Genomic DNA, 15,798 nt, shown 5'->3' with positions numbered 1-15,798 from the left:
CAGTGGTGCTGGCCAACTTCGGGACCCTGTGCCTGCACGCGGGTGCCAGCAGCATGGCCCAGCACTACCTCCTGGAGGCCGTGCGGCTGTTATCGAGGCTGCCCTGCAGGGAGTGTGGCCGGGACTTCACCTATGTGCTCCTGTGGCTGGGCCACCTCTGCACCCGTCAGGGCCCGGAAAAGCAGGGCAAGGGCTACTATGAGTGGGCCCTTCTGGTCGCTGTGGAGATGGGCCATGTGGAGAGTGAGTGCCCCGGTTCCTCCTGTATGCCTTCCGGGGCCACTCGGGTCAGGGCACACCTGGGGTTTGTGATTCAGAAACAAGTGGTGGTTTTTCCACCATTGAAAGTGCTGAGTCATGGCCAGCAGCAGATGTTGGCAAGCGCCCTGGAGACAGGCGGTTCCCACACAGGGCCAGGCCCTCTGCCCTACTGGGGCAGCCAGCTCTTCCCAGTTTGCCCCGGGACCATGCTGCCTTGAGCACGGAAAGTCCTGCGTGCTGGGAATCCCTAGCCATAACCCTGGGATCAAGGCAGGCTCTGCTGAGCTGGGACTTGGGGCCCCTCCATGAGCCAGGCTGTGAACGCCGGTTCTTGTGCCTGTGTTATCTGCTTGGTATGTTGGCAGCCTGCGCACCTGTCATCCCACTTCACAGAGGACACGGGGCGGGTGATTGCCTAAAGCCGCAGAGCAGTTCATGCAAAAGCAGCTTGTTGTGCACTGTGTGTGTCAGGCCCCACCCACAAATGGGGCTTGTGGGGTCCTCGGGTGGCAGGGACTGAGCGTGGGAATGTGAGCTTTAGGCCAGAGAAGCCACAAAAGGGTGAGTGGCGTGATGGCGGGCCAGCACTTGGCCCCGGGTTAGGGAAGCCTCTTTAGTCTGGGACCAGAGGGTTGAGAGGATTTAGTCAAGTAATAGGTGGTGGGGGAGGGCCTGGTGGTGTAGCCTGTGTGAAGGACCAGGGATAAGCTAGTGGGGGTGAGTGGTGGTGAGTGAGTGGGGGTAAGTGAGCGGGGGTGAGTGAGTGGGGGTGAGTGAGCGGAGGTGTGATGGGGGTGAGTGAGTGGGAGTGTGAGCGGGGATGAGTGCGGTGTGAGCAGGGGTGAGCGAGTGGGGGTGAATGAGCGGGGATGAAGGGGGTGTGAGCGGGGAAGAGAGAGTGGGGGTGATTGGGGTGAGTGAGTGGGGGTGATTGAGTGGGAGTGATTGAGTGGGGGTGAGTGAACGGGAGAGTGAGCGGGGATGAGTGAAAGGGTGAGTGAGCAGAGGTGTGATGGGGGTGAGTGAGCAGGAGTGTGAGCGGGGATGAGTGGGTTGTGGTGGTGTGAGTGGGGGTGAGCAGGAGTGTGAGTGGAGATGAGTGAGTGGGGGTGAGTGATTGGAGGTGTGATGGGGGTGAGTGAGTGGGAGTGTGAGCGGGGATGACTGAGTAGGGGTGAGTGAGCGGAGGTGTGATTGGGGTGAGTGAGCGGAAGTGTGAGCGGGGATAAGTGGGGTGTGAGCGGGGGTGAGTGAGCAGGGCTTATGCAGGGAGGTGCAGAGTTAGGAGTGGGTGGATTGGGTGCTGGATGGTGAGAAGCTCTTCTGGAGAGCTAAGCAGGGCCTGGGGCCTCAGGCTGTGGCTTGGCCTTTTCCCCAAGAGCACTGGGGAGCCATGGAGTGCTATCGAACAGTCACTGCAGACTGAGCAGTGAATGGATAGTAGGTGGGCAGGGCTGTCTGAAATCTAGGCCGCAGAGGATAGATGAGGAAGTTGAGTCCAGGGAAATGGCCGAGACAAGGGATACTGTTGTGGGTCCCCTCTGCCTTGCAGCGCTTTGTCATGGCATAGTGAGACCACTCAGAGGTGCCTCCTGTGGCCTGGACCAGAGCCCCAGGGGCTGTGGCCAAATCTGCCCATTTCCCAGCACAGGCCTGGCACCCACTCCTGGCCCTAGGAGGGATGAGATTTTGGGAAGGACCGTGTGAAGGGGCCCCGGTCCCACACATCTGCCCAAGGAGGGGTGGGGGGTTCAGACCCAGGCTTCTTCCCCAGGGGCATTCCCTGACTGGAAGGAGACCCTCCAGGAATCCAGCGCCCCAACCCCCACTGCAGCCTCCCGTGGCTCCTGGCACAATAGCCTGTGGCACCTCCTCCTGTGAGGCCCTCCCCAGGGTGCTGGGGGATTCAGACTTGGAAATGCAGGCCAGGGAACGGGGATCATGCTTTCCTATCTCCCCACCCTGCGCTGAACGGTCGAGGAGACCGAGGGCGGGGCTGCTACCCCACATGCTTACTTGGGGTCATTTTTGAGTCACTTTTGGTAGTTTGTGTCTTTCTAGGAGCTTGGCTGTTGTGTCTAGATGGTCTGATTTGTTGGTCTACAGTTGTTCGTAGTGTTTTCATGGAATCCTTTTATTTCTGTCAGGTCGGCAATAATGTTTCCTCTTTCATTTCTGATTTTAGAAACTTGGGTTTTTAATTTTTTATTTATTTCTTTTTATTAGAGATGGGGTCTCATCATGTTCCCCCAGGCTGGTCTTGAATGCTGGCCTCAGCGATCCTTCCACCTCGGCCTCACAAAGCGCTGGGATGACAGGCGTGAGCCATGGGGCTCAGTCTCTGATTTTAGTCATTTGTGTCCATCTTTCTTTTCTTGGTCAGTCTGGTGAAAGATTTGTCAATTTTGTTATTATTTTCAAAAAACCCACTTTTGGTTCTGTTGATTATCTCTTTTGTTTTTCCATTCTCTGTATTTTTACTTCCCATTTCCACTCTCATGTTTATTATTTTCTTCCTTTTATTTGCTTTGGGTTTAGTTCATTATTTTTCTAGTTTCTCAAGGTGGAAGGTTAGGTTTTTGATTTGAGATTTTTCTTCTTTCTTTGAATGTAGACATTTACAGTTATAAATTTCGCTTTCAGCACTGCCTTAGCTGCATCTTGGAATTTTTGATACACTGTGCTATTTTTTTTTTTTTTTTAAGACAGGGTTTTGCTCTATTGCCCAGGGTATGGTGAAGTGGTGCAATCTTGGCTCACTGCAACTTCTACCCAGGTTCAAGCCACTCTCATGCCTCAGCCTCCCGAGTAGCTGGGATTACAGTCATGCACCACCCCACCCGGCTAATTTTTATATTTTATTTTTTTATAGAGATGGGATTTCACCATGTTTCCCAGGCTGATCTCAAACTCCTGGACTCAAGCGATCCTCCCACCTCGGCCTCCCACAGTGCTGGGATGACAGGCGTGACCCACCGCGCTGGCCCGGGCTGTGCATTTGTTTGCATTCTTCTCAAATTAGTTTTCAGTTTCCCTGATGGTCTCTTTGACTCACTGGTTGTTTAGGAGTGTGTAATTTCCACATATTTTTGAATTTCCCACATTTCCTTCACTGTTGATTTCCAGTTTTGTGCCAGTACAGCTGAAGAACACCTCTGCTTCGGTCTCAGTCCTTCTCCATTCACTGCGGCTCATTTTGTGGCCTGGCACATGGTCTGTCATGGGAAATGTCCCCTGGGTGCTCGAGAGGACTGTGTATTCAGCTGTTGTTGGGTGGCGTGTGTAACAGATGTCCATTCAACGTACCTGGTTTCCTGTGTTAATCTCCGGAATGTTTCTGGCACTAGAAAATCAGAAACTTTCCATCGTTCCCAGCGCCCTGGCTTTGGGAGAGGCCAGTGAGCCTGTGGCTTGGGAGCCTGGTTGCATGAAAGAAGCATGTGTGGGAACGCCAGGGCCTGGCTTTGAACCCCATTCCGCCAACATGATGCCGTGTGTGGCAGACATGACGCTTGGCTTTGCTCTCTCAGGGTTCCATGTGCGACAGGGTCTACTTGTGCCCCTGGCCTCATCAGCTTAGGCTGAAGGCGGCCCTGGTCCTGGCCAGAGGGGCTTTGTGAAGCAGAAATAGATGGCCTGGTGCAGGGGCCGAGCCTGGCCAGGACCTCGGCCCTGGGAGTTGTAAAGAAGGCCGGACTCTACCGTGAGCCTCTGCACCAAGGTGTGCCCATGTGACTGTGTGCTCGGCGTCTGCCCTGGCACGGGTGCATGGCCTGTCTGCGCTCAGTCTCCCCGCCTATGGGGCCCAGGCTCACAGAGGTGTGAAAGAGGCAAGCACAGCGCAGGGGCCTCCGAGCCCAGCCAGCCTGGCTTTGATGCTGGGAGACTAACGTCTTCCATTTTGTCTTCTGCCCAGGCCAGTTGCGGGCCGTTCACCAGCTGTGCTACTTCTATAGCAGCGTCATGCCCAGCGAGGCCCAGTGTGTCATCTACCATGAGCTCCAGCTCTCCCTGGCCCGCAAGGTGGCCGGCAAGGTGCTGGAGGGGCAGCTCCTGGAGACCATCAGTCAACTCTACCTGTCCCTGGGCAACAAGTGGTAAGGGCTGGCTTTGCAGTGGTGGAGGTGGGAGCGGGCAGGGCCGGTAGGGGTGCACAGGGAAGCTGGCCCAGGACCCCAGCAGCCCCTCTCCTTTTGATCATTCGGTTCCTTGGCATCAGATGTTTTGAGCTGGTGGGCCTGGGGTCGTCCCAGGGCTGCTGCTGGCCCGTGAGTCCCAGCTTGAGCGTCCCTTGTTGGGTCAAAGGTCATCTCAACCCCAGCAGAGGCAGTACGTGCACTCTGGGCTGTTCTTCCTACTATGGTGGCTTTTGTCCTCTGACCTCTGCCTGCCCGAATCTTCACTCCTGGCCTTTATCTGTCCCGTTAAATGTGACCACACCAGCCACCTGTGGCTTCGCTCCCACAGAAGACAGAGCCAGTTGTGTCACCTGCTTCCCTGGGACAGGGTTTCAAGGTCTCACGTCCCATATGTGGCCTACTCGGCTTCCCCCAAGCATCCTGACCTGGTGGGGTAACCATGGCCCTGGCCACCCCACCCACAGGGCCCAGTGACATTGCTGCAGTCACACCCCCTCGAGTGTCAGACTTACTGAGAGAGCAGGGAAGGAGCCAGATTCCATGGGGACCCGGGAGACTGCCTCCAGTCTTGGTCTCAGGTTCACAGAAGGAAAATGGGCCAGTGTGCTAGAGCCATGCTTCTCAAAGTGTAGTCCCTGGACCAGTAGAACAGCATCCATGTCACCTAGGAGCTTGTGGCAAGTGGGAGTTCTATGGCCTGCCCCAGGCCTGTGGAGCCGGAAGCTCTGTGGGCAGGGCCAGCAAGCTATAAGGACTGGCCTCCAGGTGACTGTGATGCCTGCACACCTTGAGAACCATCGGCCCAGATAGCCCCTGAACACTAACGGTTCCTGGTGCGTCTGGAGAAGACACAGGCCATGTCTGGGAGGCAGGGGAGATGGACTAGCACACTCCTCCTGCCACAGGGTAGCATGATGCTCGATTCCCTCTGAAGGATGTCCTTCATCTTTTCCATGCCGTGTGTGTTCACCCTGGCCCTCCCAGCAGCCTGGGAAGAGCAGAACACTGCACACACAAGAGGGCCGTTCCCAGTCCTCACATTCCAGATTCATCTGTCACCAGACCCACGGGAGGAGGCAGACTGGTTCCAGGAGGATGAGAGCCCTTGTTCTGATACCTGTGTCTGATTCCAGGGCCTGCAGATCCACTCTGGACTACACCAAGGGAAGTCTGGGGATTTTCATTGACCTTCAGAAGGAAGAGAAGGAGGCGCATGCCTGGCTGCAAGCAGGGAAGATCTATTACATCCTGCGGCAGAGCGAGCTGGTGGACCTGTACATCCAGGTGAGTGGCAAGGGATGCAGGAGGACCCCTGTGCTCTTCACTCTCCATCCCCCCATCCATTCATCCTTCCATCATCTATTTACCTGCTCATCCTTCCATCCATCCATCCATCATCCATCCATCCATCCATCCATCCTTCCATCCTTACATCATCCATCCATTCACCTGTTCGTCTTTCCAAGCATCCATCCATCTATCCATCCATCATCCATCCCTCCATTCATCCATCCATCTATCATCCATCCATCCTTTTATCATCCATCCATTCACCTGTCCATCCACCCATTCACCTATTCGTCATCCATTCACCTGTTCGTCCATCCATCCATCCTTCCATCTATCTTTCCATCATCCATCCAACTGTTCATCCTTCTATCCATCCATCCATCCATCCATCATTCTTCTGTTCACCTCTTCATCCATCCATTCACCTGTTCTTCCATCCTTCCATCCATCTTTCCATCCATCTTTCCATTATCCATCCAACCATCTTCCATCCATCCATGATCCGTCCATTCACCTATCCATCCATCCCTCCATCCATTCTTCCATCCTTCCATCATCCATTCACCTGTTCATTCTTCCATCCATCCATTCATCCATCATCCATCCATCCATCTATCATCCATCCATCCTTCCATCATTCATCCACTCGCCTGCTCATCCTTCCATCCATCCATCCATCCATCCTTCCTTCATTCTAGCATCCATCCATTCACCTGTTCATCCTTCCATTCACCTTTTCATCCTTCCATTCACCTGTTCATCCTTCCATTCATCCATCCATCCATCCATCCATCTATCCATCCATCCATCATTCATTCATCCATTCTTTTATCATCCCTTCATTCAGCCACCATCCATCCACCTGTTCGTCCATTCATCCATCCATCCTTCCATCATCCATCATTCATCCATCCATCCATTTATCCATTCATTGATATATCCATCCATCCATCTATCATCCATCTATCCTTCTATCATCCATCCACTCACCTCCTGTTCATCCTTCCATCCATCCATTTAACCATTCATTCATCCTTCCATCCTTCCATCATCCATCCATCTTTCCGTCATCCATCCTTCCATCATCCATCCATTCATCTGTTCATCCTTCCATCCATCCATCCATCATCCATCCATCCATCCATTTATCCATTCATCCATCCATCATCCATCCAGCCATCATCCATCCATCTGTCCATTCATCCATCCATCCTTTTATCATCCATCCTTTTATCATCCATCCATTTATCATCCATCCATTCATCATCCATCCATTCACCCGTCTATCCATCCATTCACCTGTTGATCCATCCATCCGTCCATTCATCCTTCCATCAACCATCCATTCACCTGTTCATCCTTCCATCCTTCCATCCATCGACCTGTTCATCTTTTCATCCATCCACCTGTTCATCCTTCCATCCGTCCAACTGTTCATCCTTCCATCCATCCACCTGTTCATCCTTCCATCCATCCACCATTCATCCATCCGTCATTCATCCATCCATCACACTCAACTCCTGTTCATCCTTCCATCCATCCATCATTCATCCATCTATCCATTTATCCATTCATCCATCCATCCTTCCATCATCCATCCATTCATCTGTTCATCCTTCCATCCATCCATCATCCATCCATCCATCCATCCATCCATCCATCCATCCATCATCCATCCATCCATCATCCTTCTATCTGTCCATTCATCCATCTGTCCATCTATCTGTCCATTCATCCATCCATCATTCTTCCATCCTTTTATCCATCCATTCACCCGTGTATCCATCCATTCACCTGTTCATCCATCCATCGGTCCATTCATCCTTCCATCATCCATCCATTCACCTGTGTATCCTTCCATCCATCCATCATCCATCCACATATCCATTTATCCATTCATCCATCCATCCATCATCCAACCATGCTTCCATTATCCATCCATGCTTCCATCATCCATCCATCCACCTGTTCGTCCTTCCATCCATCCATCATCCATCCACCCATTCATTCATCCATCCATCCATCATACATCCATCCACCCACTAATCTACCCATTAATCCATCCCTCCATTTATCTATCTGTCCATTGGTTTATCCATACATTCGTCTATCCACCATCTAGCCATCAATATGCACATACATCATCTACCCTCCACCCATCCATGCATTATCTACCCACCCATACATACATGCAGACATACACACATCATTCCACCCACCCACCCATCCATCCATCCATCCATCCACCCACCCGTCCGTCCATCCATCCATTCATCTGTCCGTCCGTCCGTCCGTCCATCCATCCATCCATCCATCCATCCATCCATCCATCCATCCATCCATCCATCCATCCCAGCATTAATCTATCCACACACCCATCCATCCATCCATCCATCCATGTGTCTACATCTCCTCATCCATTCATTCATCCATCCATCCACTCATTCCTAAGCCACTGCTGAGCACCTGTTGTGTGCCTTTTCCCTCCCTCCAACTGGTTCCTGCACATCCTCCCCCAGTGGCCAGCATCTTCTCCCTGAGGGCAGAGGCGCGGCCCCTCACAGTGCCCAGCACCTGCTGGTATACAGCACATGCTCAAATAATGTGACCACTCAGTTAACACACAGAAGAACTTGCTCCAAGCGACACGTGGCACATCTCCTTACAAAATGAATCTATCATAGTGGCTGTTTTCAGAGGCTTTCCCAAACACAGTGTGATCTGGAACAAATTGTGAAGCCCACGAGCCTGGTGAAGCTTTCGTGATTGAGCACCTGCTATATACCTCCATGAGATGAGGAGAGGGATCAAGAGCTCATGGCCAAGATGGGACCTGGCCCACCCACAAACACTATTGGTGTGGCAGGGATGTGGCAACACAGAAAGGAGCCAGGGGATGGGCTCCCAGCAGTCTGGGGGCCACGGAGACTGGTTTGAGTGCAGGGGAAGTGGGCTAGGGCTAGCCCTGGTGGTAGGATTCACAGGTGTCGGGCTCCTGGGCTGCAGCTGCTCAGTCACCTCCTGGCACTCAGGTGCATCAGTTCATTGTCCTCATGCCAGTGGTGGGGGCATCCCTAATGCACAGAGCCTGAAAAACGCTCAGGTGTACCTGTAGTGTGTAAGAGGAAGGAGGCTGGCAAAGGTGGGCGTGGCCACCTCGCCAGGTGTGGGTCTTGAGGGAACTTCTGTCTCCTTTCAGGTGGCACAGAATGTGGTCCTGTACACAGGCGACCCCAGCCTGAGGCTGGAGCTGTTTGAGGCAGCTGGAGACATCTTCTTCAATGGGGCCTGGGAGCGGGAGAAAGCCGTGTCCTTCTACCGGGTGAGCTGGCCTGTGGGCTGATGTGGGTGGGCCTCAGGGGAGCACCTGGAGGGCTGAGGCACAGGTGTGGCAGGGCAGAGGCCTCCCACCTGGAGGCAGGGCCACCCATGCACCTGCTCAGTTTCCAAGTGGTCTCACCGGGAATGATATTGACCATGCCCCTGCCCGGGACAAACGTTTGGGGCCTGGATGTGACAATGGCTCTACCCTTGTACCTGATGATCTCAAGCAACCATGAGCGGGAAGTCCTGTCCCCATCTTCCAGATGAGGAAACTGAGGCTCAGAGAGGCACAGGGACGTGTCAAAGGACACACAGCATGTCAGTGGGAGGCCCAGGTCTGCTTGCACCCCGAAGTGGGTCAGCTTCTCCCTTCCTCTGAGCTCACGGTGTGGCTCAGCCCTGGGCACAGATAAATGCGGTGTTTTTAGAGCAGAGAGGAGTGCTGGCTCCCCCCAGCCAGACCCCCTGGTGCCCAGGTGGGAAAGGCTGGTCTGAGGCTGCTGGGTGTAGCTGGATGGGCCTCAGGTGACTCTTCAGCCCCCAACTTAGGTGTCTGAACTGTGTGTTATCCCAGAGCACAGAGCTCTGTGGAGGTGCAGGGGTAGCTGGGGTGTGGGAAGCTCCAAGCACATGTTTGAGCTCTGAGGAGGGCGCTGGGCAAGGTGGGTGCTGCGGGAAACCTGACCCCACCTGCCTGTGTGGTAGGACCGGGTCCTGGCCCTGGCAGTGACTACGGGCAACTGCAAGGCGGAGCTGCAGCTACAGCTGTGCAAAAAGCTGGTGGCACTCCTGGCCACACTGGAGAAGCCCCAGGACGGCTTGGAGTTTGCCTACATGGCCCTAGCACTCAGCATCACTCTGGGTAAGTCCCCTGAGCCCCCACCCTGCCAGGACCCACACTTTGCCAGAGCCCAGCCTCCAGGTCTGCAGGGCAGGAGCTGAAACAGCTGCTGGATTTTCCTGGTCTCCTGTCCAGGCAGGCAGATCTGCCCAACTGGCTTCCCTGTCTGGCTGTGGGGCACGGCCCGAGGTCTCTCAGGCAGTGTAGAGCTCCCTGCCTGACTGAGCTCTGCTTCCTCTGCCTGTTCCCGCTGCTGACCACAAGGGCCGCCCAGTGTGCCCTCTGCCTTCCAGACATGCCAGGCATCTCGTTGGTCCCTGTATGTGCCAGGCTGAGTGACACATTCCCTTTATCTTGTGCCCTTCCCAACCTCATCAACCACATGGCTCTCTGGCTGATAAAATCCCAGTTCCCCTTCCAGCAGTCTGCCCCTTAAGGCCGGGCATCCCCTGGTGCTGTGCCAGGGTCATCTGTCCCCCTCCAGAGACAGGGAACCCTAGGCAGGCCGCATGCCCCAGCACCTTGTGCCCCGTGGCCCAGTACACAGTAGGTGTGCAGCTGACTCCCCAAAGTAGGGGGCTCTGATTGTGACACACGCAGGAGGAGTCGGATGTCACGTCTGTGGGTTGCCTGGAGCCGGGGTGCCCGGGAGCACCTGGACTGCATGGCTTTTGGGCTCCCCTGGTTAAAACCAGTGAGCAAAGGCAGGTGGCTATGTGTAGGCACAGAGCTGGGCCATCCAAGTCCGACTTTGCCAAAGCCTCACAGTAGACAGGGGCAGGCCTTATTAGTTCTGCTTTGCAGATGGGAAAGTGAGTCTGGGAACCTGGAAGGGACTGGCCAGAGCTGCCCAGGCGACCGCAGGTGCCTGCAGGCAAGCCAGGTGCTGCCCGGGGTCTTCATACCTGCTGCTGAGGGGCCTGTGCCCTCCCTGCCCCAGGGAGCCGCGTCCTTACACCTGCCCCTTTGGCCTGCACCCCAGGAGACCGTCTGAACGAGCACGTGGCCTACCACTGGCTGGCCGCCCTGCACCATCAGCTGGGCCAGGGCAAGCTGGCGGAGCACTTCTACCTCAAGGCCCTGTAGCTCTGCAACTCGCCACTGGAGTTCGACGAGGAGACCCTCTACTACGTGAAGGTGTACCTGGTGCTCGGTGACATCATCTTCTACGACCTGAAGGTGGGTGGGGAGGGGCAGGGCTCGGGGTGTTCCCGGCCCCCTTGGAGTGGGATCTCTACCCAGACCCAGAGGCCTGGGTTCCAGCCTTCCTTAGGAATGGCCCAGTGGCCTCCCTGGAGCTCTGCACGTGGCTGGAGGAACCGGCAATGTTGGCAGATACAACCCAGCTCCCAAGCTGGCCAGGCCCCACCCTCAAGAACTCAGTCTCAGCCAGGGAGGCTGACACATGAGTGGGCAATGGTGGCCTCTGGGTAAAGAAGGGGGATTGTAGTCAGGGGGACCCTCCTGGAGGAAGTGACACCAAAACTGAGTCTTGACAGTCAAGTGTCAAGTTGCATTTAACAAAGAAAACAGGGTCGGGAGAAGGACATTTCGGAAGATGGCATCATCCTCACATTGAATCCACGTTGCAAGATCCAACCCAAATCGTGGCGCCTCCTCTAGGAAGCCTGCCCAGGGTGCCAGCCTGCACTGAGCAACTCCTTCCTGGAGTCCCGAGATACCTTGAATCTTCACATCACCCAGGAAGGGTGGGGTGGGACCAGTGTCTAACCATCGGGTTCACAGACAGGGAAACCCTAGCTCAGGGCAGGTACAGTGGGGCAGGGCCTCAACCAGCCAGGCTGAGGCCTTGCTGGGTCGAGTCTGTCTGGAGCGGAGGTGCTGTGCTCCCTCTGCCCCCAGCCCTGCCCGGGTGGAGAGCTGGGAGTGTCAGACTCAGACCTGGGGTGTCTCCACCCCTCTGCCCAGCAGGCACCGCCCCTCCTCAGCATCACACCGGCACCGCATCAGTGCTCCTTATGGGCTGAGGGGCCAGGGCACTCCAGTCCAGGGGCCGAGATCTTGGGGTCCTTAGAACAACATGAGGAGCTGGGGCAGCCCTACGACCTCGCCCCGTATCGTATCCCCCACCGCAGGCCTGGGGCTGCCCGGGAGGCCCCCGCCCAGTGCTGGCGACACCTGGTGGTCAGAAGTGGTCCCTGTGGCCTCCCAAGTCCCAGCCAGACAGGGAGGTGCCAAGTGTCAGACTCAGGGACGCTGCTCACCACTCAGGGGCTCGCCTGGGACCCAGGGGGCGGGCCTCCCAGAAGAGGCCTTTATCTCTCTTGGTCAAGCCTGCCGCCCACTCCGCCTGCCCAGGAGGAAGGAAAGGGCCAAGTAGTACCTGAGAGGCCAAAGTCCACAGTTGGGGTTGAGGGGCAGAGGCCTCCTTCACCTCCTTCCCATGCACAGCCCTCTGGGCGTCATCGTGACTATGCTGTCAGCGCAGGCCAGCTTCCCACAGGGAGGCCCCTTGGAATTCCCCAAGGGCGGCTGTCTTTCCAAGGCTACACCCTCCTCCTTGTAGAGGAGGCTCTGGACCCAGGGCCCAGAGGAGTAGGAGAAAACGCCGGGCTGCATGGGGCCTGGAAGGCTGGCAGAGAGGCAGGGGTAAATGGGCATCTTTGCCGATTGCCTCTAAAATGGGGTCCCCTTTAGTGTACACGTGAGAGGGAGCCCTGGAATAGGGAGGATTAGGTGTGTCCTGGCTCAGCCTGCCACTCACTAGCTGTTGCACTCACTACAGGCACATGGAAATGCACACGGGCACAGGCACATGCACACACAGCACGCGCACACACAGGTGCACACACGCACACACAGACATGCACACAGGCACACACAGGGACACGCACACACAGGCACACAAACACGCACAGGCACACGCACAGGCACACGCAGAGACATATGCATTGGCTGGCTCCTTCCTGTTTAGTTGGGATGCCCCCACCCCTTCAGGAAACCTTTGCCTTCCACCCCCGGCTGAGTCTGGGGCCTCCTGGGCCCCCCACAGGCTCCTGGGCTTCCCTCTGCCATAGCCTGGGCCACCCTGTGTGGTCAGTGTTTACTCCCAGGTCTCTCAGACTGGGAGCAAGTTCGTTAGGCTCAGCCACTCACCCAGCACAGAGTCCAGTGTTCGGCTGGGCCGGGGGCATTGGATGAGCAGTGGCGGTGACTCGGGGCCTTCTCACGCCCCTGCTCCATGTGTGGGGCGGGGCAGTGAGGGAATGGACTGCTGCATCTTGGACTTTGTCCTTGACCCTGGGAGCCATCTTGAGATGGTAAAGAGGGACAGGCCAGGCATGGGTCTTAGAGAGGTTCCTTGGGTGGCCCCATGTGGAGGAGGCGCCTGGGGAGAAGCCGGGTGGAGGGTGGGAGGGTGAAGGAGGAGGTCTGGGAGGCGGCATCCCAACCCAGGGATGGTGAGTTTGGGCCAAAGATGCATTGAAAATGGGACTGGATGTCTGGGGAGTCACACTCCGTCAATATTTCAGGGAACATTGCCAGAGAGGACACCTGTGAGATGGTTTTGTACCTGGCCTGTCCCGTGGAGGGCCTGGAAATGGTCAGCATGGACAGGGGCCAGAGGGGAGCCTGGGTCACTCAACGCTGTGCCCCTGCTGTGGCTCGGAGCCACGGGTCCTGCATGGAACTCTCAGAGCAGGCAGGATCTGCCCTGACCTCAGCCCATGGGGAAAGCAGCCACTGCCTGCGGAGAGGGTGGCACTGGGGCAGGAGGCTTGGGGTGAGTGGGGCGTAGGGGCAGTCAGGAAGGCTTCCAGGGGTGTAAGGGTCGTCCCCACTTCCTGCAGCTGAGACCACAGCAGTGTAACAGGTTTCGGGGCTCATGGGGTGAGCCAGCATTGGCTGGACACGTGGAATGACCTGGAGACAGGAACGGCCTCTGGGAAGACGGGCTCCGAGTCCCCCTTTTGCTGAGCATGACCTGTCCCCTTCAGGACCCGTTTGAGTACTACCAGCTGGCACTGGCAGCCGCCGTGGACCTGGGCAACAAGAAGGCACAGCTGAAGATCTACACGCGGCCCGCCACCATCTCCCAGAACTTCCTCCTGGACCGTGAGAAGTCGCTCCTCTTCTACCAGAAGGCCAGGACCTTCGCCACAGAGCTCAACGTCCGGAGGGTCAACCTGCCTCCTCTGCCACTCTGCGGGTGGGCCCCCTGGTTGGCCCCCAGCCACTCTGGCTGAGGACAGCATCCAAGGGAGTGGGTTTTGTGCAAGAAGGATGGTCTCCTCCCTCTCCTGGTGTCTCCCGTGGCTCATTTTCTGGGAAATGGGGCATGAAAGGAGGGTTCAAATAGCAATAAATTTTTCTTTGCAATAACCTACCGAAGTCCCCAGGGCATCCTTCCCTGTGTGCTTCCTGGGCTGTGTCTAGGGGCCAGCCCCTTCCCTGGTGGCAGCCCTCTGATCTTGGGGAAGAGAAGGACCGTGAGTTCAACAGACCTGGGCCAGGTCACCATGAGCCTCGGTTTCCTCGGTGGCCAGAGGGGAGATGGTGGTGGAACTCTCTGGGCAGCTCCCTGCTTTCCCTGCTCAGAGCTTTTGCCGTAGGTCTCGTGTCGCCCTTGACTTTAACCTTCAGGCCACTGTGCCCGGATGTGGGGTCTGCTAGTGTCCCTGTTCGCCATTGAAGAAATAGAGGCACAGAGAGGTTAGGTGTCTGGCCCACCGTCACACAGCAGCAGGTAGGGGCGGAGACGCAGAGCCCAGTACACTGACCACCACACCACCCTGCCAGCCTGCAGCCAGGAAGGTGTCCCCCATTAGGACCCAAGGTCAGCTCCTGGACCTCTCTTGTGGTGTCGGGAGAGCCACAAGCCAGTGACGGTGGCCCCGGGGATCCCTCACTCAGTGTCCTCTGCTCCCAGACTTGGTTGGGCTGAGCCTGGCCAGTCCCACCTCTGGCCACTGGTCAGCCCTGTGGGAAGTGAGATGCAGGGATCTCTGCCTGTGTAGATGCTGCTGCCCAGTATTGAAAGCCTTATCTGGGCTGCCCCCAAGCCATCCCCACATACCCCTCCCCTTCCGGTCCCCGGCCCTCATCTCAGTCCCTGGAATCCCAGGTTTTCCTTGTTGGAATCTCTTGGCCTTAGGGAACACAGCTCACACGGTCTCTTTGCCAGTTTACAGCAAGAAAACCGAGGTTCAGAGACTGTGGGTGTCGCACGTGATTCTCACATACACTGCACTCTCCCAGGCCCCTCTCTTAAACACTTTAAATGAGGTGACATTCACATCGCATGCAATGAACTATTTCAACGTGAATAATGTGGTGGCATTTGTGCATTCACAGTCCTGTGCAACCACTCACGCCATCTACTTTCAAAATGTTTTCATCTCCCCAGAAGAAACCTGCCATCCTCACTAAGCTGTTACCCCTCCTTGGTATCCCCCAAGCCCCTCGTTTAATGGAAGGGGAAACTGAGGCCCGGAGAGAGACTTGCCAGTGGGCGGAGCTCTGATCATAAGGAATCAGGCAGCCATCTGCTGCTTCAGTCCTGGGTTGGTTTGCCACCCAGCAGAGGTGACAGAGCCAGGAGGTTCTGGGACCCCATGCTTGCAGCCAGAGCCCTGCCCCGAGCCTCCCCACCAGGGGGAAGCAGAGAGCTTTCCAGAACCGGCCGCGGGACTGGCGGGAAGCAGCGGGTCAGAGCTGCTGACAAACCTCACGTGGACCCCAGATCGCTGTCTCTGTGGGTCGGGCTTGGGAATTGGAGAGGAGGCCGCATGATTGGAAACGTGAAGACGGCATGGCCTGGCTGGAGGAGTGGGAAGCGCCGTCACGTTGACTGGGGACACAGACCTCCTGCCCGCTGGGCCGGGCCTGCAGCCATTCTTCTCGGGGTAGGGTCCGCAGGTCCGGCTTGCTCTCGGCCCCCGACCTTCCTCAGAGTCCGGGGGGCTTTGGAACTGTGCCTTC

At 56.3% G+C, this 15,798-nt stretch overlaps 1 protein-coding gene across 1 annotated transcript in view; it reads left to right on the top strand.

The window, feature by feature from the left end:
* The window catches only part of LOC135964668 (SH3 domain and tetratricopeptide repeat-containing protein 1-like), a 53,743-nt gene extending 39,544 nt beyond the window's left edge, over nucleotides 1-14,199 (top strand). Inside the window, exons 3-8 of the mRNA XM_073999922.1 lie at nucleotides 4,178-4,358; nucleotides 5,534-5,684; nucleotides 8,890-9,012; nucleotides 9,720-9,876; nucleotides 10,838-11,034; nucleotides 13,815-14,199. Of these exons, the coding sequence (XP_073856023.1) occupies nucleotides 4,178-4,358; nucleotides 5,534-5,684; nucleotides 8,890-9,012; nucleotides 9,720-9,876; nucleotides 10,838-10,941 (716 nt within the window). The 3' untranslated portion in view covers nucleotides 10,942-11,034; nucleotides 13,815-14,199. The remainder of the gene's footprint in view (nucleotides 1-4,177; nucleotides 4,359-5,533; nucleotides 5,685-8,889; nucleotides 9,013-9,719; nucleotides 9,877-10,837; nucleotides 11,035-13,814) is intronic.
* Nucleotides 14,200-15,798: the final 1,599 nt, after the last annotated feature.

This window comes from Macaca fascicularis, chromosome 8, assembly GCF_037993035.2.
Source record: "Macaca fascicularis isolate 582-1 chromosome 8, T2T-MFA8v1.1".
NCBI lineage: Eukaryota > Metazoa > Chordata > Mammalia > Primates > Cercopithecidae > Macaca > Macaca fascicularis.
This window is presented reverse-complemented; position numbering and strand designations above follow the sequence as displayed.